This window comes from Triturus cristatus, chromosome 6, assembly GCF_964204655.1.
Source record: "Triturus cristatus chromosome 6, aTriCri1.1, whole genome shotgun sequence".
NCBI lineage: Eukaryota > Metazoa > Chordata > Amphibia > Caudata > Salamandridae > Triturus > Triturus cristatus.
The window spans coordinates 1,056,914,196-1,056,935,336 of record NC_140589.1 but is presented as its reverse complement, the minus strand read 5'-3'; the positions used below and the strand labels follow the sequence as shown (position 1 = coordinate 1,056,935,336).

Here is a 21,141-nt window from a genome sequence, read left to right as displayed (position 1 = left end):
ATTTGCCCACAAAGGGGTATTGTATGCAGCGACATTCGCCTTCTGTCCATGAGAAAAAGGCGTGTAGTTAGGAAGCCGGTGGGACTAGAGGATTGCGTGGTATAGAGGTGTTGGGGGATGGGAAAGGCTTGAGTCCTCTGGGGACCGCATGTTTGTCCCAGATATTAAGAACTCTTTTCATTGGCGAGGCGAGATATGCACTGCGTGGGCGCCCTGTCCGAGGGAGCCAAGCAAGATTACAAAGAGGCCTACATGAGACCACACGGTCCATATGAAACCAGCGTTTCTCGCTTTCATGGACAACTCATTCCGATACATACCGAAAATGACATTACCAGTAATATTCGAGGAGGTTAGGACACGCCAAACCCTGTGTTTCAGGGGAAGCATAAGTATTTTGTTTGAGAAACGTGGACAACCTTTGCCCAGAGGAAAACGTTGCTATAATGCTGAAGAGCCTGAATTTCTACCTGTGAAATCGGGGTGGGGAGCGACTGGAATAGGTAAAGTACTTTTGGAAGAAGGGACATTTTAACCGCATTGAGGCGGCCCAACTAGGAGAGGGCGAGTTTCCTCTACCGGCATAAGTCTTTGGGTATGTTGCGCCTGCATTCCGGCCAATTGGCTTGAGTCCAGGAGCACAGCGAGGGGGGGTGTCCGGTTAAGCCCCAGATATCGTATCGATTGCTTGGTCCAGTGCAGAGGGGCCACAGTTTGTAGTTGAAATACCTTCAGGGCTGGAAGAGTGAGATTGGGGGCATGGGATTTGGCTATATTAACCTTAAAACCCAAAGCTCTCTCAAAAGTGTCAAGTAGCGAGGTCCGCGCTAGGAGAGAAAAGCCAAGGGCCTTTAAAGAGAGAAGGAGGTCATCAGCAAATAGGGATATCTTGTGCACAGAGTCGCCAAATTGGATGCCCAAGATATCCGTAGATTGGCGTATTGCGATAGCCAAAGGTTCAACTGACAAGGCAAAGAGAAGGGGAGAGAGTGAGCATCCCTGCCTGGTTCCCCTATGCACAGAAATGTGGGGTGTGAGTTTGCCGTTTAAGTGAATCTGCGTTGTCGGGCGGATATAGGGAGCCATTAGTTTGGAAATCATGACCGGGCCCAGCCCTATTTTACATAGCATTGCATGGAAAAAGCACCAGTCTACCCAATCAAGCGTTTTCTGCGTGTCCAGGGACACCAGGCAGGCCGGGATGTTTCTGCGTTGGACCTTCTCAACTTTATGGGCAATGCGACATATATTATCCGCCCCTTGACGGGGTTGTATAAATCTGACCTGATCAGGGTCTATCAAACCGGGGAGGTCAGATTCAGGCGATTCGCCAGAATCTTGGTGTATAACTTCACGTCCGTATTTAACAAAGTAATGGGCCGATATGATGTGCAAAGTGTTGGGTCCATCCCAGGCTTTGGGATAAGTACCACTACGACCTCCAACATGACAGGAGTGATGCCCGAAGATTCAGAGACGCTATTAAAAAGCTGAAGAAGATGGTCTTGGATCTGAAGAAGAAATATCTGGTAAATCAGAACCGGAAGGCCATCCGGGCCTGGGGTCTTGCCCGTCTGGAGTTGTCGCAATGCCCTTGTCAGTTGAGCCACAGTGATGGGTTCCTCTAGGAGTCGCGAGTGGTGAGGGCCGATGGACTTCCATAGACACATCCTGAGGAAAGAAGCAATCTCCCCAAAGTAAAGGGGGTCGTCAGCATAAAGTTCCTCATAGAATGCACTGAATGCCAGACCTTTATCTTTCTCGGCGGTGGCCCAGGAGCCATCTTCCGTTTGATTTTAGAGATGTGGGCGTTTAGCATCTGAGCCCGGATACAGCACGCCAAACATATGCCCACTTTATCTCCCCCGACAAAAAACTTCTGCTTGAGATACAACAGAGAGCAATCCGCCTTGTTTGTATGGTATAGACGCAACTGACTCCGGAGCACAGCTAAACGCTTTTTGTTCTGGGTGGAGGGTAGTCTATGATCCCTGCACTCTAAGTCTTTGATATCCTTGGAGAGTTTTGTTTCGACCAGGTGTGCTTACTGAGACCGGGCAATAGCAATAGTGTAGATAACCCCCCCCCCCCCCCCCCCCCAGGACAGTTGACCTTGAGAACGTCCCATCTAATGGGTGCAGGCAGACCTGAAGAATTATTTGCACTAAAAAATGCCTCACTCTACCTGCATATGTCGGCTAGATCCACTGAGTCGCGTAGGACGTGAGGTGGAAGCCTCCAGCAATTAGGAGCATAGCGTTGTCTGCCTGGAACCCAGAAGGTTACAGCAACATGTGCGTCGTCCGGTATGGAGATGTCGGAGATCTCTGCTGATTCCAGGGAGCGGATCAAGGAAAGGGAGAGAAAGTAATAGTCGAGAGTATGAGCGTTGACATGGGAGAAGTAGTCGTCTCTGGTATCCGGGTATAGATATCTCAATACATCAGTAAGACCCAGGTCAATAATGCCTCTCTGAGGGCAGCAGGCATAGCCCCCGAGCCATGATATGAAGATCTGCGGTCAAGGACAGGGTCCCAGACCAGGTTTAAGTCACCACCGAAGTTAATCCCTCCCTCTGGGGCGGACAGTAGCTCCCTCAAGAAGCTGTCCTGTGTTTTGTTGGGTGCATAGAAATTAAGGAAAGTCACAGGCTGTGTGCCAAGATAGATTTGGAGCTTTATATAGCGGCCATTAGCATCACAGACCATTCGAGGGATCGCCGTTCCCAGCAGGGGTTTCGTTAGTATCGCAACCTCCGCATTTGTTGCGGTAGCGCAAGTCCAGTACTGGTTGGGGTATTTGAGGTGCGCCATAACGTGTGTGTCAGGAGAGGTCAGATGAGTTCCTTGTAGAAAGATAATGTCAGGGTCATGCAAGAGTAAATAGCGCCACAGTTGAAGCCCTTTGTTAGAGGAGTTGAGTCCTTTAACATTAAGGGAGAGAAATGTAACCATTGGGGACATAGTCATCATGGTATGAGTTATGGTTAGAAGCATCAATGTGTTTAGTCTGACGGGGGCTGCTCCATGCACACGGACCTAGTGTGAGGGATACGTTTATGCGAATGTGCCTCACATTTCTGGCCAGGGGAGCAGTCTCAGAGTGTAGAAATGTGAAAGAAAGCTGTGAGGGTTCTCCCCCAGAAAGCATGCATGAGAGGGGGGAGGAGACAACAGTAAGATCAACAAAACGTGGCCAACAGGGCCTGTATAGTTTAATGTCATCTTGGAATGGCTCAGACGTTGATACAAGAGCCATTCAGGAGAAGTTACTCTTCCAGAAAACACCATAGGAATGAGGGATGTAGTAATCTATGATGGGCAATAATAGGTCTACGTCACCAGTGACCAGAATCTGATGGATCGGTGCAGCACCAGCTGTCGAGCCGCTTATGTCTCATATAGAAGATCAGTTCCTGGGCAGAGGGTGTCAAAGCAAGACTACAACGATTGGGTGGACCTCTAGGAAGATAGAAGTGTGCAGGGCGTAGAGTGTGCTGCGTATAAGAGTAACTCTGGACGTGCCTGCAAGGACCACATGAAGCAGATCCCAGGAGTGGGGGTCGTGAGGAAGAGGCCCTGTTAGGCCCCGCGAGGATCATTCTGAGCCTGCAGAGGAAAGGGTCGGCAAGTGAGGATCCTCTATGTTGCGAAGGTGCTAGATGATTTCCTGCTTTGCCTGGGTAGAGTCTAGATTTTTGGGTCGAGATCTGTGCTTGGGGGGAGGGACAGTGGACCAAACCGGTCGAACAGTCTCCTGGAGCTGGGACCACGGAGAAGGGTGGTAAGGCTCCTCTGTGTGTGATGAGATCTGTAGGAGCTGCTACGCGTCCCTCAACGAGTGGAGAACCTGCCGTTTGCCCTCCCACATGAAGATTAGCGCAAATGGGTGACCCCATTGGTATTCCATTTGTAGTGAGCGCAGTTTATCAGTGACCAGCGTGAACTCTTTGCGCCTTCGGAAGGTGACCGGGCGATGTCTTGAATCTGATGGCCTTTGTATATTAAATTTGTGTCTCTGCGAACCATCTGGAGAATGGCCTCCTTTTCAACTAAGAAGTTGACTTGTGTGGGAATGTCTGGAACAAAATCAGGGCGTCCCGAGCTCCAGGGACTCGATAGGCTTTATCCAAAGCCAGTGGGGGGACGTTGTCATCCGCACTAATCGACTTTAGGAGATCAACCGTGAAGTCCATAATGTCTTGCCCCTACGCTCCGCAAGGCACCCCCCTGATACAAATATTATTGCACCGACCTCTGTATTAGAGGTCCTCCTGCTTCAATTGAAGGTTGATGTGTTGGTCTTCAGTCATCCTGTGCCACAGATTTTCGTGATCCTCCACTTGTGAGTCCATTGTACACTCCAGATAGTCTACATGGCCCCCGATCTCCACAACATCACAGCAAATTTCCCGCAGGCAGGACTTGAATTCGTCCTTGAGAGCCCCGATTTCAGATTTGATTTCCTGCAAGAATGAGGTAATGAAAGCCTGTGTGATCGGTATCAACTTAGGGTCCTCTGCTGCCATGGCTCCCAGGGGGGCAAGTGTAGATGATGAAGAGTTAGGTTTCCACCATAGAGAGGTCACTGGGTTATACTTAGCTGCCGTTGGTACAGGATCTTTGCTGATTTTATAGCGCGGTTTACCCCCGGACACAGTCACAGCAGCCCAGGGGCTGTTTATGCAAGTAGAGAGGTGAACTGGTTGTCACCTGCAAGGCTAGTATCCTGTAGTGGTGAGTAGATGGTAGGTCTCCAGGGGACTCGCACAGCCCGGCTCTTCCTTAGCAGGGGAGAAGTGTGATCGCCAGAGCCTGAAGGGCAGCGGTGAGTGACAATAATCAGAGCCAAAGCTGTCAAGGAACAGGGTGTGGGGGCGCCCCAGCAAGACCCCCTCGGCTAGTACGTTGACTGGAATAAGACCTCATTCCATTCTGTCCAATCGGTGACTTAATAGTCCAGCCGCTTGTGAGAGTGATCAGACCAGGGCTTTTCCCAAAGGCGTCTCCTAATCCACAGACCATACCAGTTTTCAGCGTCTCAGCAAGACCAGATTTCAGGAGATCGCTTCACACCCGCGACCCTCTGGCTCCCTCCTGCCACAGGGTTCCTATATCGAGACAGACCCAGAGATTCTCCAGGCACGAAGCACCCTCCAAGACTTGCAAAGGTCAGCTCAGCGCGATGTAGAGCCTCTCATATGCCCCCTTATCTGTGTGAAAGCCGGGCCACTGACACTAAGGGGAGCCCAGCCAGAAGGCATCCAGGCCCCCCAAGGGGGGGAGGGGGGAATTACCCCACCGTGCGGACCTCACATTCGGTCCCCTCGACCACACGAAATAGTTATTTTTTATTGTATATTGAATTAATGATGAACTGTTGTGGTCATCTCTAAATTAGCCAAAGAGAGCCCCGTTGTGGCAGTCTGCAGAACCTTGACCACCAATCCTACATCTTTACCAATACCTTTCCCCCCAACCATACTCATATAATATGCTAATAAAAATTAAAACCACTAAAATATGGGAGCAGATCCCTGGGACTACAGAGAACAAAGTATGCTAAATGCCTTGCAAACTATCTTCACTATACTATGTACTAGTGGACTTTCCAAGCCAGAAAACTCAGCCTTATTGTTTAGGGCACAAAACGGGTAATTATAAGCATTTGATCGCTCTGCAAATAGCTTCTTGGCCCACTGAAACCTCTACTGCATTGCAATAGAGTCCTAAAAATATCACGTGTTTTCAAAGAGCTCCTGTTTTCAGATTTTAAAGTTAAAAAGATATGAAGTGAGAGAAAGGATTGATAACCCGAGGCAATACTCTGGAAACCAATAAGTGGCGATATAGGGTTTGAAATCTCACATAATTAACATTAGCCTCTAAAAACAAATCATGGGAGATGCTCTCCCGCCCAGGAGCGAGCACGTCCCAGGACCCCGCCTGGCAGCCAGATCCAGCGGGGTCCCGAACCGACCAGTCCCCAGAGGAGCCAGTGACTCGCACATTCATAGATGCGCTTTTTTACATCCCTTCGTGAGGACCCTCACTCGAAAGCGTGAACTTTCTCAGTACATTAAAGGACTCCGTAGGGATGTGGACGTGCTAGGAGAGTGGGTGTCTGAACTGGAGGACAGGGAGGGGGGCCGAGAAGAGGAAACCGAGGCACTCACACAGGAGGTTCTCCACCTCAAGGAGCAGCACATTGATCTACAATCGCACTTTGAAGACTTGGAGAACAGATCCCGGCAGAATAGCGCTCGCATACGGGGAGTGATGTCCAAGGCGGAGGGAGAAGATATCTTTGGCTTTGTCCGTGACCTCTTTCATCCTATCCTAGGGGGCCATTCAGAAACCAGCATTCAACTCAACAGTGCCCACTGAATAGGACCCATTAGGCAAAACTCCTCCAATCCACTGGATATTCTGATTTGCGTGCATGACTTTCAGGTCAAAGAGGAGATCTTGAGAAAGGCAAAGCAATATGCACCCCATCGATTTCCAGGGACACTCCTCGACCCTCTTCCTGGACCTAGCGGCCCTTACACTTCAAAACCAAAAAAACATTTTGCCCAGCGACAGCTCACATTAGCAGCCATGATATTCCTTCCTCCTGGGGCCACCCATTCCGCCTGATCTTCTGCTGGGAGGGAAGGCTTCACCAACTACGCTCCTTAACAGAGACTTGCAGAGTGCTGAGAATTGAGCCCCCAGAGAAGCAGCAGCCAGGAGGGTCCCCTTCTCCCTCCCAAAAAGAGCGGAAATCCTGATGGCACAGAATAAATCAACGCCGCACAGTGAACAAACCGGACCTAGAGGAGATCGCCAAGGGCCAGCAGGAAGTGCTAGAGTCAGTTCCTTCGGCCATAGTGAAAGCTGAAGGGGATTGACGACTGGGCCACATCAGCACTGAACATCAAAATGGGGCCGCGCGGCAGGAGGGGAGGTCGGATCCATTGGCCACACTGAAAATCCCACTGGACTCACCATGCAGTCTTTGGTAGCTGCAGGACTAATCGTAAGACCAATGTTTTGTTCTGGGTAACACTCACCTGCACTCTGATTGCGTAGTAGTTCACATACTCTGCTCACAATAAGATCATCATCACCGACAGTAGCCCCGGAGGGTGGATGGAGCTGCCACAGATAGCGACAGCTCACGAGAATCCTTACTCTTAATGTGCGTGGTCTCAACAACCTGATTAAACGCAGGGCGTCACTTAACTATCTTGAATCAACCCATGCAGATAGATGCCTTTTAGACCCATCTTCTAGCTGGGGACTGTGGTTTTTCTCTTCAGCCCCCTCTTAATCAGCAGGTGTAGCCATTCTGGTGTCTAAATTCTTTCGGGGTAAAGTGGAGCAGAAAACCAATGAGATTAGGGGCATACACCGCTTCTCCATCGCTGGAAGACCACTGGTGGTGGGTTCCATTTATTCTCCTAACGAGCGACAGGAGGAGTTTTTGCATAACGCCTTGGAGAGGGCACTAGGCACAGGGGAACAATTGGTATTGCTGGGAGGGGATGTAAACCTAGTATTAGTCAACTCGCTGGACAGATCAACCCAGAGACAAGGTCAGGTAGGAGCTTTGTCAAGCAAGGGCCAGGAGAGATTGCATGGAATGGGAGTGAAGGATTTGTGGAGGTCCAGACACCCGGAAGGCTGAGAAATTTCCCTTTTACTCCAACGCACATAAAATATATGCCAGGATGGATTATTTTCTGGGCATGCTGCAGACCGAACCGCTCAAAAGCGACATTGAAATCCACACAGCCGCGCTGTCAGACCATGGAGCGGTTGCGATCTCGCTGTCCTTTTCCCCCAGTGACCTCCCCCACCCGACACTGGCGGCTACGCGACACCATGCTGCACCGTCAGGAGGTCATAAAGCAAATTCAGCAATCACTCAAAGACTCCCTCACACATACCGACACTCCAGAGACTTCACCAGCAGTCTAATGAGAAACACTCAAAGTTGTCCTTAGAGGAGAGTTTATTGCAATTGCATCAGGAGATATCAAAACCCGCAGGGAGAAAAGGGAGGACCTCATTAAACAAACCAAAGAGCTCGAACGCATTCACCAACTTACGGGCGCTCCTAAAGTGTGGCGCCAGCTCCGCAACATTCATGCTCAACTGGCGGCGATAGACACGGATAGGGCAGAATACGCCGCTCTGCGCCGCTCTTACTATGTTGGGGGGGGGGGGGGGTCAAATGTGGTCGCGACTGGCCAATACATTGCTTACAAAAAGACAGGACCAGGGCATTCAATCAATTTACACGACACAAGGGGAGCTGTCCCCTGAAGGCCTGGACATAGCAAACACTTTTAGGGATTTCTATGCACACCTCTATGCATGCCAATCTTTGGATCCTGAGGTGGAGCTCACTACCTCTAGGAGGCACGTACGGCTTCCCTTACTCCCGACCAGACGGAATCCCTTGATTGGGATTTTCACACAGAGGAGGTCATATCAGCCATCGCGCTTCTCAAACTCACTAAATCACCAGGTCCGAACGGCCTTTTACTAAACATTTTGTCCAATTCTTACACCACTCCTGACAAGGCTCTTCAATTATTTCTCGGAACCCGGGGCGATTACATCCTCGATGCTTGCAGCCCCCATAATCGTTCTGCCCAAGCCGGGCAAAGATAAAATGAGATGTAGCTCCTATAGACCCATTTCTTTATTAAATATAGATTTAAAATTATTCACAAGCATTATCGCACAAAGGCTCAATGCATGCCTACCCTTCCTAGTAGACCCGGACCAAGCGATAATACTAAACGCATTCTTCACATCATTGACAAAGCTATTAGGGCACAGGGGGAATATTTGTTGTTAGCAGTGGTCGCAGAAAAGGCCTTCGACCGAGTCCACTGGTCATACCTAGAACAAGTTCTCAAACATTTTGGGTTCCGAGATATATGCAGGACTTGAATTCTTAATTGCTATCAATCCCCAACGGCAGCTGTCCGTCTCAAGGGGTACACATCCACTCCCTTCCTGATCCACAGAGGCACCAGACAAGCTGCCCCCTGTCCCCACTGCTTTTCACCCTCTATATGGAGCCATGGTCCAGAGGATTCAGGATCATCCAGACATCTTTGGTGTGCAGTTCAGAGGGGACCGTCACTCCATCAGTTTATATGCGGATGTTGTGCTGACTACCTTGGAGAGACCGGGGTTTTTTGGGGCGGAAGTCCCAGGCCCTTAACCTTTCCATACCTTCTCACACAGTGGAGCAACTGGCGATCCTCTACCCCATTCAGTGGGCCTCCGAGACGTTCTCATACCTGGGGATTGAACTGGCCCCCACAACCCGTGCTACAGTTGATTGCAATTACAAGGTGTAGCTTCGCCAAATCCGGCAGGACCTAAGAAGGTGGAAATCCCTCCGAATCTCGTGGTTGGGACGGAAAGCGGCATCTAAAATGAAGGTCTTGTATCTCTTCCAAACCCTGCCCCTCTCGCGGCCACCAGGCATAATCGTCCGAGTTAGTGCGATTTATCTGGCAGGGAAGGAAACCCCACCTGAAGAGACCTTACACCAGACATAGGGGGCCTGGGTATCCTGGACCTACAATTGTACTACAAGGTGGCACAAGTATGTTATTTGGTAGAGTGGGGTCGCCCAGAGTCTGAAAAGCACTGGCTCTTCCAGGATAGGACAGTGGCGGGTACATCCCTATGGAAGATTCCCTTTCTCCCTAAGTAACGCAGGCTCCCATCCCTATATCTCTCACCGGTAGAGCTGACGGCCGTGACTGCCTGGGATCAAACCAGTATTAAACATGGACTGACCACCCATCCATCACCGTTGAACCCTTTCTTTGACAATCCAGACTTCACTCCAAGGGCCATGACGGGGGGATTCAGGACCTGGAGACAGTCAGCCTGTCGTTCTATGGGACATTTTTTGGACCCTAACGGCATACGCTCTTTTCCCCAGATGTACGAAGAATTTGGACTTCCCGAGTCTGACAAACTTCACTACCTACAACTTGGACACTTGATCATGCACCCGCCAAATCGACCCAATGCGCAGCGTTATTTAACCCAGTATGAGAGATGGCTTCTGGCCAAATCGTTGGATAAAAATCTTGTATCCAAAATATACGCATCTTACTCCAAATGCATAACCACACTTTCAAGGCGGGGGTAAGCTAGATGGGAGGAGGAACTCAGGCGGACTCTGAGCGCCAATGAATGGGAGGACATATCATACAGGGCCTGTCACACAGCTCACTGCACGGCCCTCACTGAGACTCTGACCAAAATCGCAACACATTGGTATTATACGCCAGTCAGGATATACAGAATAAGGCCCACACAAAGCGTCAACTGCTGGCGGGGGAGAGGGGACTTTAACACATATATTGTGGGACTGCCCCCAGATTCAGCAATGCTGGTCACAGGTTATAGACGACATAGACCGCCACCTGGATACACAGTTTCCGCGATTCCCAGCCTACGTACTTCTAGGGCTTCCAAACCCTCTCACACTCCCTCTAAAATCTAAATGCAGCTGGCAGATATGCCTGTCACTGGGAGCAGCCACTCAAACTATTCTTGGTCACTGGGGCACGGCTCTCGTCCCTATTCATACCAGCTGGTTACACAAGGTATGGCACATTCTGGGAATGGAAAAGATCACCATGTCCTTGGCTGGGAGGGGCTCCGAGTTCTCAGATACATGGGGACCATTTGTGTCATTATTATCGCAGGAGTTTCCCAAGCTGACTTGTCCCAGTTGCTCCTACTCCTACGCCTGACGGAGGCGCTCCCTCCAGCAGCAACTGCAGAGAAGTGAAAGATTCCATCACTGCAGTAAGGGTATTGTTCTGAATGGGGTGAGTGGGGATGGGGGGTGGGTAGGTGACATTGGGTGGATGGGATTAGTTATTTTTGTTATCAGCACTAAATAATGCTTTGTAAAGCTGCACTGAGAGTGTCCACCCAAGGTGGTTGTGAATCTGCTGCTCATATTTTTGTCTTTATCTGAAAATGCTAAGAAAAGATTTAAACCATGAAAACAAATCATGATTTTATAAAAGACTAAAACACGTGTTTCTCATCCTTTTGAAACAGCATATTTCGAATCTGCTTTACAAATAAACTATCCAATGTATGCATTTTGTTTATTTCGTGCCGCCTGATCTCCAGGAAACGTTGAAAAGGTTACTCCTGTGCGAGTACATGGCATCCTTGGATGCCCCGCTTTCATTTGCTACACGTACAGAATTGTGCAATCCTTGTTCTCCATTAAAAGGCTGTGTGTGGAGCAATGTTGCATTCCAGCTACTGTGACTAGTATTTTTTTCTTGCCATTCAAGCTAGTTTTTTTAGATTAATACGAAGGGGACGATTCATTAAATCATTACGGAGTACGAGATGTAGCACTACTGCACTCTTACATGCCTTTGTGAATCTGCACTGAAATTTTACAATTCCTATTAGTAAAACTCCAACGAGGGTACAGTTCTTTCTATTTGTACTAATTAAATATGAATTTGTCTTGAATATTCCCATTTGTCTCATATTAAAGGATTTGGGAAGATTCGCACAAGCATGTAATAGTACATAATACTACAACAGGACTATTCGTTTGCATACTCTTGCAAAAGTCTGTGAAATGGCCCAATAAGAATTTCTTCGGTTTGTAAAAAAATGCACTCTCATTTCAAACTTTTTACCACCCACCTACAATTTCCATATATTAGATTCTGGAAGGGCTTCACAATTTTACTGAGATTTGAGAGCACCTTAAGATTAGCCATGATTCCCAAAAATAAGTCTAGCACCACTAGCAAGTAGTTTCATCTGTGCCTAAAAGCAATTTTCGCCTCATTAACATTCTCCTTCCTAGTTCCAAACCTCAAAAAATAGTAATCCAATTAATGTAAATAGGAAATTAATCTTGCTTCAGGCGAACAATCTCACCAAAAACAGCACAACACTGTTATCCTTTCTGTAAACTCCCATCTCAGTTGTACAGTGTACATTGCACAGAAAATGGTTATTAATGACTTGAGGGTGCTCAACCCCTGTAGCCAATAAATCTCAAAGGGTCGATTCACAAAGGGCCTCCACACTCGTGACAAAGGAGCCTGTAGTCGTGGTGGGACCTCTGCAATGGGTAAGTGCAGTATGGAGGTCCCACCCAGAGGGGGGCTGCAGTCGTGGCTGGACCTCTGCAATTAGAACGTGCAGTATGGAGGTCCTGCCACGAGGGGGGCCTGCAGTCAGGGCAGGACCTCTGCAATGGATGGGTACGTACAGTATAGAGGTCCCACCACAAGGGCGGAGGCTCTTTGTGAAATCGGGACCTAAGTGTTCAGGCTGTTCTGGTTGCTGCTTGTACATGTCGTCGCCATCGAAAATAAAATTAGATTTTTGGGGGGCACTACTGAACATGTTTGTGTTATAGCATTTCATTTTACCCTTCTTTTTAAATGACCTTTGTTTTATTTGTAGGGGTCTGACTCCAGCTCAGTCAGACATACAATATGCCGAAAATGCCAAGAAGCTTTCAATGTATGGGGTGGATTTGCATCGTGCCAAGGTACTGTAACCTTTATTTTAAACATGGCTTTTCGTAAGACATTGCTGTAGAAATCGTTCTGATCTTTCGTTTATTATGGTGCTATGATTGTGGCAATGTATATGAAAATCTATGCTACAGAAACATTTTCAGAGTTGATAAAGTTTCAATTTTTGGTAAAACAAATTGTGGATATCGGTCTAGACAGCAGAGTGGACTGGAGCTGTTCCTTGCATTCCAGTGACCTCAGCTTTGTGAAAATCCTCCTGGGCACCCTCGCAGCAAAGCTGCATTCAGTAATCAGTACACACTGTTTTAATAGTATGTATTAGGTACTGCATTACATTATTAATCTTACATCCAGTAGCCTAAAAGACACTGTTTGGATCGTTCATCGTTACAGAGTTGAGAAGTTAATTATCTGATTTCAAATGCTAATATGATTTTTTTAAATCACAATGTCATGAACTCCAATTCCCAGCCATCTAAATGACCAGCTCAATTCCTTATGGACAATACCTAAGCACACACCACATTTATTTGCGTTCTGTCGCTAAGTCGCCTCTGGAAGTTGTTTGGCTGCTATATTTTGGCCTGCAGTACAGCTCATTTGGCCAATATGTCCTTATTCAGTAATTTTCTTTAGTGTGAATCACCACCTCCTTCTGAAAATCTCAAAAGTGTGTTACCAATAGGAACAGGCTAAACCTTCATGTTCCTGTGTGTTAGTGACTTATCTCACGTATATTGAGTTCTGATGGATATTTATAACTGCAGATTCCTCACCTTTGGAATAATCCCAGGCTGGATCTGGATTTTCAACAGCAATAGCTCCTGCGCAACGGGAGAGGGTGTAGTCAGAGACTGTGATATGTGCCACCCCAGTGCGCAGATGTAGGTTTCTTAATTCCTGCTCCCTTAAACATGGCTCTGGAACTTACCTTCGTTTTTATCGGTTGGTCCAATGCCAACTTTCAATGAAAGTGTGCCAGGGAAAATGCACACCACCCCAAGGACAAGAGGTTTTAAACCACGCCACAACTGCTGGTAGCAAATGGCGGTCACAGATCCACAAAACAATTTGTTTGGTGCATAGGTTCCAGTCAGATATAAAGTGGTGTGACAAATGTTCTGCCCTCATACACTAGAAGGTGATTGAGAAGCGAAAACGTAGGGAGAGTTTATGCATGCGGAAGTAAACTATTGGCCCAAGTCTTTCGGTAAGTGTAAGTCCAGCCATGCCATAGGTGTAAGAACACTAAGCATGATTCGTCCTCCTTAAACCACTCCAGAACAGATGAGAAGAAGGCAGTCTGCATTCCTAAGGTCCGAGTCTGCTAGAGTCTTCAGAAACTGAGCTCATCCCCAGGTTGTCCCTCGGTGCACCGTGAGTTCTTCAACGACCTGCAGCAGGTAGAGGCATTTAAAGGGACCATTTTGCATATATTTAAGTCGATGCCAGCTCCCTCTAGAGCACCTTGAGACCCCAAAGAGCCTCTGGTGCCACCAGTCGCACTTCCACTTTCGAGTCCTTCCCTGTCACCAACTGACCTTGCTAGGTGTTCTCACTGATCCTTGTTTACACCAACTCACAATTCCACTGAGACCACGGCAGTCCTGACACTGCCAGCAGTCATTTCAGATCCGGTCTTCACGCCGATATCCTTCCCAATTACAGTGTCTGCTCGCGGTACATCAATGTTGCATTGTGAAATTACTAGTGCTCAGTCCCCAACATTGCATGATCTACAGTCTCTCTCACAGAGCAAGTTCTGCAAGAGGCTAACAATTCTGTTTTCTCCGATTAAAACACATTTTAGGGGCTTCAGAACATACCATACATTGATGAAGACGATGAGGATGCTGACAGCTTGTTCTACCTCCCTACACTGATGCTGAATTGAACATGAACCTACAGTATGCTAGTGGGTTGGATACTTTTCTTGAGACGGAATTAGAATCTCCACCAGGTCTACCTACAGAGAGCCTACGTTGCGGTGGTTTTTCGCTTGGCAACTGGAGTACTTGATTTACATCTTTGTATGATTGAAACAAAAGCAAACTTGTTGACAGAAACCTTATAGCCAGGATCTGCCACCTGCAAGCCCTTGCTGCGTTTTTTATGACACCCTATCAGATGTTTTAATGGCATTCGAGACAAAGCTGTGCTTGGTTTTCCCTGTCAATTGTCCAGTGGCTTGATGGCATACAGCAGCTCCTGGTGACCATGCCTTTCTGCTAAGAGTATCCATCCCTCCTTTCATCACAGAAGCAGAGGAAACATACTACATGGGGAAAGTTCTTCCTTCTAGCCCAATCCTGTGTTAATAGGTGTGTCATAGGTCCTGTAATAGACCTAGAAACGTTGAGTGTTTCAAAATGTTAAGAACTTTTTGTGTATTGGTTTGGTAATTCAAACCTTTGACTCTGATACTAAGATATCCAACCATGGATATAGTTGTGGATGTGTGTTTTTTCTCGCTCGTACTTACTACTAAACTCATTGATCTAATGGCAGTGTTTATCCTGTTGCTCAGTTTTTGCTCCTTTTCCCCTCTTATGAACAACAAAGGAAACTGTAAAACTCAAACTTAGCAAAGCATAAATTCTTATGGACAATTAGCATACGGGTATGGTAAAGGTAGTCAGAGTTTATCAATCCCCAACTGGCTCAGTGCAATCACCTGTTATTCCCTTGTTTGCAGACTCTTATGGACACTGTCTGTGAGAAGTTGGCCTGGTATATGCAGACCACTAATTAAAGTGGGTACCCTTTACCAGTCCAAACAACCCTTATGGTGATTTAAGAGGTCAAAGATAACCTTAGAAAGCTACCCAAGTGGTAGCTGTGGAGAGCAGCCTTCAGGCTTAGTCTTGAAGGAATGTTAAGCAGCTTGTTTTACCAGAATGCAACCATATAGTATTGGTTAAATCAAAGGAGAACCACACAGTAGTTATAAAAATATGTATTTATTGATATGACACTCTTTAAGTACGACACAGTATCTTATACCCGAAGATACTCACAAAACACACAATACTGTAGCACAGAAACAATAGAAAATAGCACTAATACACAGTGGGCTCCAGGGGGAGACCAAACCATATACTAAAATAGTGGTATAAGAACCACGACTCGAGTCAAGACATTTTCTAGAGGATGTAGAATCGCGGGGACCCCAAGGAACCACCCAAGGTGAGCAAGTAGGGACCTCACAGGGGATGGGTGCAGTGTGGGAACACGACTGCGTGCTCCATACAGTTCTATGGGAGAGTCGCGGTTGAAGTTTTAATGTTTAAGGACCCTTCCCAGTGGACTTCGAAGAAGCCCCGTGGAACTTAGGAGGTTGGAGAGCCAACCCACCCATGGATACTGTAGTACCAGTTACCTATCCCAGGAGAGCTGGGTGCATAGGTCTGAAGTGGTGTCGGAAACCGCCGTCAAACTCAATAGAGGACTTTGAAGAAGAGCCGCTGCTGGAAGGAAGAAAAGTGTCAGTGGGAATCCAAAGGTGGATTCTAGTTGAAGAGTACCTGAAAGCAGAGTGGACAGAGTCTGGGTCACTCAGGAGTGACCAGGGGCTCGGTAGATAAATGCCCACCGATGTCTGGTGCGTTGAGGCTGTTCTTGACTCTGCAGCCACCGGGACCAGGAGACGTTGAGGGTGACCAGGAGCCTGATACGAGCTGTCCCACGAAGGATGTCGAGGACTGAGTACTGAGCCACGTCCGGCCTTGTCTAGCCACCGGTTCATGCAAGCTGCCCAGCCTCTGGGTGGCCGCGGATGTGGGACCCAGCGATCTTGCTGGTCTGGGAGCCAGCGGGAGGGCCAGTCCACCCTTCCCCCCTGCAGCAGCCTCCAAGCCTTCCTAGTCCAACCTTTCAGGGCCATCAACGGCCAGTGGGCGTCAGGATTCGCCATCACCTCCCCCACTGGTAATCCATCACGTCAGACAAGTGGGTTTCGCAAATAGTCCGAAGGGGCTACTCCCTCCCCTTCGAGACTACCCCTCCCTTCGTGCCATCTCCCTTTGATTGCATGTCTGAGGATCATTTGGCGCTTCTCCAACAGGAAGTCTCAGCTGTCTTGACCAGGGTCCCTGTACCATAAGTAGGTCGTGGTTCCTATTCCCGCTACGTTCTGGTGCCCAAAAAGAACAACGCCTGCCTCCTATTCTAGACCTCGGGCCCTCAACTGCTTCCTCCGGAAGGAGAAGTTCAAATGGCTCAAGTTAGCTCAGGTCCTGTCTGCCCTCGACCTTGGAGACTTGATGGTGGAGTTGGACTTGCAGGACGCCGATTTCCATATTTCTGTCCTGCCGGCCCACAGACGCTACCTCCGGTTCATGGTACACCATGGGCATTTTCAGTTTACCGTGCTCTCCTTTGGCCTTACCAATGCCCCTCGGTTGTCCACGAAAGGGATGGCGGTGGTCGCAGCTCATCTGTGCAGACCAGGGGTTCCAATCTTCCCCTATCTCGACGACTGGCTCTTGAAGGTGTCCTCGACCCAGGCTGTTGTCTCCCACCTCCTGACTACGGCGGACCTCTTGCACTCGCTCGAGTTCACTAAAAACGTGCCAAAGTCACACCTGACTCCCTCTCGGATGCTTCCTTTCATCTGAGCTGTTCTGGACACAGTGTAGTTTCGGGCCTATCCTCCCGAACAGTGAGTCCAGGATATTCGGGCTACGATACCGATGTTTCAGCCTCTATCCCAGATTTCGGTGAGAATGATTTTGAGGCTGCTGGGCCTCATCGCCTCCTGCATCCTGCTAGTGGATCATGCCAGGTGTCATATGCAGGCTCTGCAGTGGGACCTGAAGTTCCAGTGGGTGCAGAATCGGGGGAATCTTTCCGATTACGTCCAGTTTTCGGAGGGAACTGCAACACCATTGCAGTGGTGGCTAAAGAACCAAGCTTGGGTCAGAGGCAGTTCCCTCTCCCTTCCCCAGCCAGATCTAACAGTGGTGACCGATGCGTCACTCCTGGGATGGGGCGGCCATCTGGGAGAGGGGGAGATCAGAGGCATCTGGTCCCCTGCAGAGTCTGGGCTCCCTATCAACCTGCCGGTACTCTGGGCGATCCGCCTGGTGCTGAAAGCGTTCCTTCCCTCTCTCAAAAGTGAAATTGATGCAGGTGTTCCCGAGAACACCACCACCATGTGGTACTGCAACAAGCAGGGCGGGGTGGGGTCGTGGACCCTGTGTGAGGACGCACTTAGCCTCTAGATGTGGCTAGAACATCAGGGCATAGCCCTGATGGTTCCACACCTGGCTGGTTCTCTGAACGCAAGGGTGGACAAACTCAGCCTTCTGTGCCTGATGGATCACGAATGGCGTCTTCACTCGGAGGTGGTGCAAGGTCTCCTTCAGCGATGGGGAGAGCTTTGGTTAGATATGTTTGCCACCGAAGAGAACGTACAATGACAGCAGTTCTGCACGTTAACATTTCCACTGCGACACTCACTTGGTGACACTTTTCGTCGCGTGTGGAGTTGCGGTCTCCTGGACCCCTTTCTTCCTGTACTATCTTCTGCCCCAAGTGCTGAGGAGGATCAAGCGTGACTGGGCCCAAGTTATTCAGGTGGCTCCGAACTGGGCACGACAAGTATAGTACCCCGATATCCGGAGCTTGCCCATCGATCCTCTGATCAGACTGCCTCTTCGGGAGGATTTTCTGTCGCAGCATCAGGGGACGGTTCTTCACCCGAACCTGTCCAGCCTCCACCTTCTTGCGTGGAGATTGAGCAGCAACAGTTGACAGCTTTTCACCTTCTACCCGAAGGCCATCTTGGCAGCCAGGCGTCCATCCACAAAAATGATGTACGCCTTTTGATGGAACAAGTTTGTGACATGGTGCGCAGCAAAGGCTGTGGATCCCCTCTCTGCCCCTCTTTCAGAGGTCCTTCTGTATCTTCTTCCTTTAGCCCAGCAAGGCTCTGCCCTAGGCGCTCTTAAAGGCTACCTTGCAGCTATTTCTGCTTTCCTTCCGCTACCAGATCAGCCATCCTTTTTCAAATCTCCTATTGTAAATAGATTCTTTAAGGGCAATATTCATCTCGTTCCTCCTTCTCCCATCATGATGCTCCAGTGGGACTTGAAGCTTGTTTTAACCTATCTTATGTGTGCTCTCTTCGAGCCTCTTCACACCCGTCCTCTCAGGCTCCTCACTCTGAAAACTGCCTTCCTTGTTGCTATCAAGCTCCCTTTCTTCTCTGTGCATCTGGACAAAGTAGTGCTTAGGGCAAGGCCTTTGGTCCTTCCTAAAATGGTTTCACATTTTCACATTTGACAAACAATCACTTTGCCAACCTTTTTCCCACCTCCACACCCTTCCAAGGAGTGGGAGAGACTCAACCACCGAGACTCTAAAGGTGCGCTATCTTCTACCTTGACCACGCGAAGGACTTCTGGGTGGATGATTAACTTTTTGTTGGCTATAGAGGTGCCACAAAAGGACGGGCTGTTCAAAAGCATACCATCTCTCGATGGGTTGTCCTTTGCATAAAGATCTGCTAGGCTTTAGCGAATAAGGAACCTCCAGTGAGGCTAAGGTCTCATTCCACTAGGACTACAGCAGCAACCACTGCATTAGCATGGGGAGTTCCCCTTCTTGACGTCTGTCAGGCAGCCATGTGGGCATCCTTGCCACGTTCACCAGACTTTACTGCCTGGACAGCCAAGTAGGAGGGACGGCTATTTTGCTCTTTCAGTCCTCCAGGACTTTCTGGTTAAACTTGGTTTGCAGACCCTCCTCTGTGGTTGGTATTGCTGGGCTATCAATTCTAAAGGTAAGGAATCTATACCTGTCTCTTTCAGATGAACAAGTTACTTACCTTCAGTAAATATGTATCTGTAAGAGACATATGTTAGTTGTAGATTCCTTAACGCCCCACCCATCCTCCCCGCTCTGTGAACTGACTTCTAGGGATAGGGACTCCCTTGCAGGGCCCTAGTTGTTGCGCACCAGTGGTCAGTGTCTTTCATGGCTCTGTGTTTCTGGTGTGGAAAGTTGTGTCAGAACTGACGTCAACTCGCAGTGGTGGCGTCTAAGTAGACACTCCAACATCATTCCGGTGACCACGATGCCCACAATGGACACGGAGTCGACTGACTCCACCCACCGACGCGCAGGGGGACTGCTAAGAAACATTCTGCAGATCCAGTCTGACAGTCTAAAGGTAACGCATCTATAACTGACATATGTCTCTTACAGATACATTGTTACCGAAGGTAGGTATCTTGTTCGTTAGGAATAACATGCTCTGAAGACACCAGATGTCACTTAATAATGGTTATGCTGGGTCCGATGTTTCTCAGAGCCTGCAACCTCTGCGTCTTGATGGCGAGCCACTACCTGTACATTTTTGTGTTGTCAGGCATGTGAGCTGCAGGCACCTTCTCCCATCACTCAGGAACACTTGGGTAACCTCTGCTCTCTTCCCCACACTCCTCCCCAAGCCCAACACTAGCAATACCCAGGGTAGACTCACCAGTGGGGAGAGATGCATTCTCCTATGACAGATAGCATCTCCTTTTATGTCCCCTTACTAGGGGAACTCAAACAACTTGGGCTGCTAAGGCCCCTGGGATTTCTTCCCAAAGGTATCCTCCCTTCTTGCGGTTAGAGGATGACTAGGACTATCACCCCCGAAAATTATGTCAGGGTCCTGTGGAGAACTCCTTTTGGTTTTCCCTGTCTCGCCCCCCCCCCCCCCCATCCTTCTAGTGAGGGGGACCTGACTCACTGGTCTTGTGGCCCCAATCTCTAGCCACTCAGGTGTTGATCCAGAGGTCTGTGTCTTTCCCAAGCCTTCTGGATGCTGTTAGCTTGGAATCAGTTAGGTGCTGGCGCAATGTTGTAAAACAATGACTCAGTATGCACTCCATCATCATCAAATTAAAAAACCATCATTATCATTTACGTTGCTGTCCTTCACCAAACTATTTGGTATCTTACTTGTTGAATCCACAAAATCCACCCATGATTGGTGTGGCGGTTTCTGGGCTCTCCCTGAATTTCCGATGATATTTCTCTGGGGTCAGACCAAACTTCGGGATAAGGTCTTCCTTCATGAGGCGTAGGTTTTCTGGTCGGCTACCTCTAGGGTCAATAGAGATCTCTCCGAGCAATAGGCATGTGCTTTCTCAGGCTAGACCCCCAGTCCTCCTCTGGGACTCAGTACATACGCAGGGCTATCAAATAAAAAACCCACTTATAAATGCCATCCCTCACCACATAACAAGGCACCAGGTCTTTGGGGATGAGGACTCTTTTACCTCTCTTAGGCACTTTGCTGTCACTGCCAACATCATCACTAAACTAATGTATTCTCTTTCCTTTAGGCCCAGTTCTCTCTTGCCTCTCTCGTGGGCCGGCAGAGCTGCCTTCTCCTTCAATGCCAAGGTTAATCTCTTCTTCTCCAGTGCCTTCTCTACTTCTACCTTTTTCTCTTCAGCCGCCAGGGCTACTTTCTTTTCTTCATAGCCAGTTTCAGTTGACGTTCAGTAATGTACATAGTCAATGTTAATTGGAACAAAAAAAGGATCCACGGCAAATAGGGTAATATGCTGGTGGGACTATCA

The 21,141-nt window shown here is 48.6% G+C and overlaps 1 protein-coding gene across 14 annotated transcripts in view; it reads left to right on the top strand.

The window, feature by feature from the left end:
- EPB41L2 (erythrocyte membrane protein band 4.1 like 2) overlaps positions 1–21,141 on the top strand; it is a 680,749-nt gene that overhangs the window by 333,936 nt on the left and 325,672 nt on the right. For all 14 annotated transcript variants that reach the window (XM_085611888.1, XM_085611891.1, XM_085611887.1 and 11 more), the window contains one exon: positions 12,486–12,573. In XM_085611888.1, the coding sequence (XP_085468014.1) occupies positions 12,486–12,573 (88 nt within the window). The remainder of the gene's footprint in view (positions 1–12,485; positions 12,574–21,141) is intronic.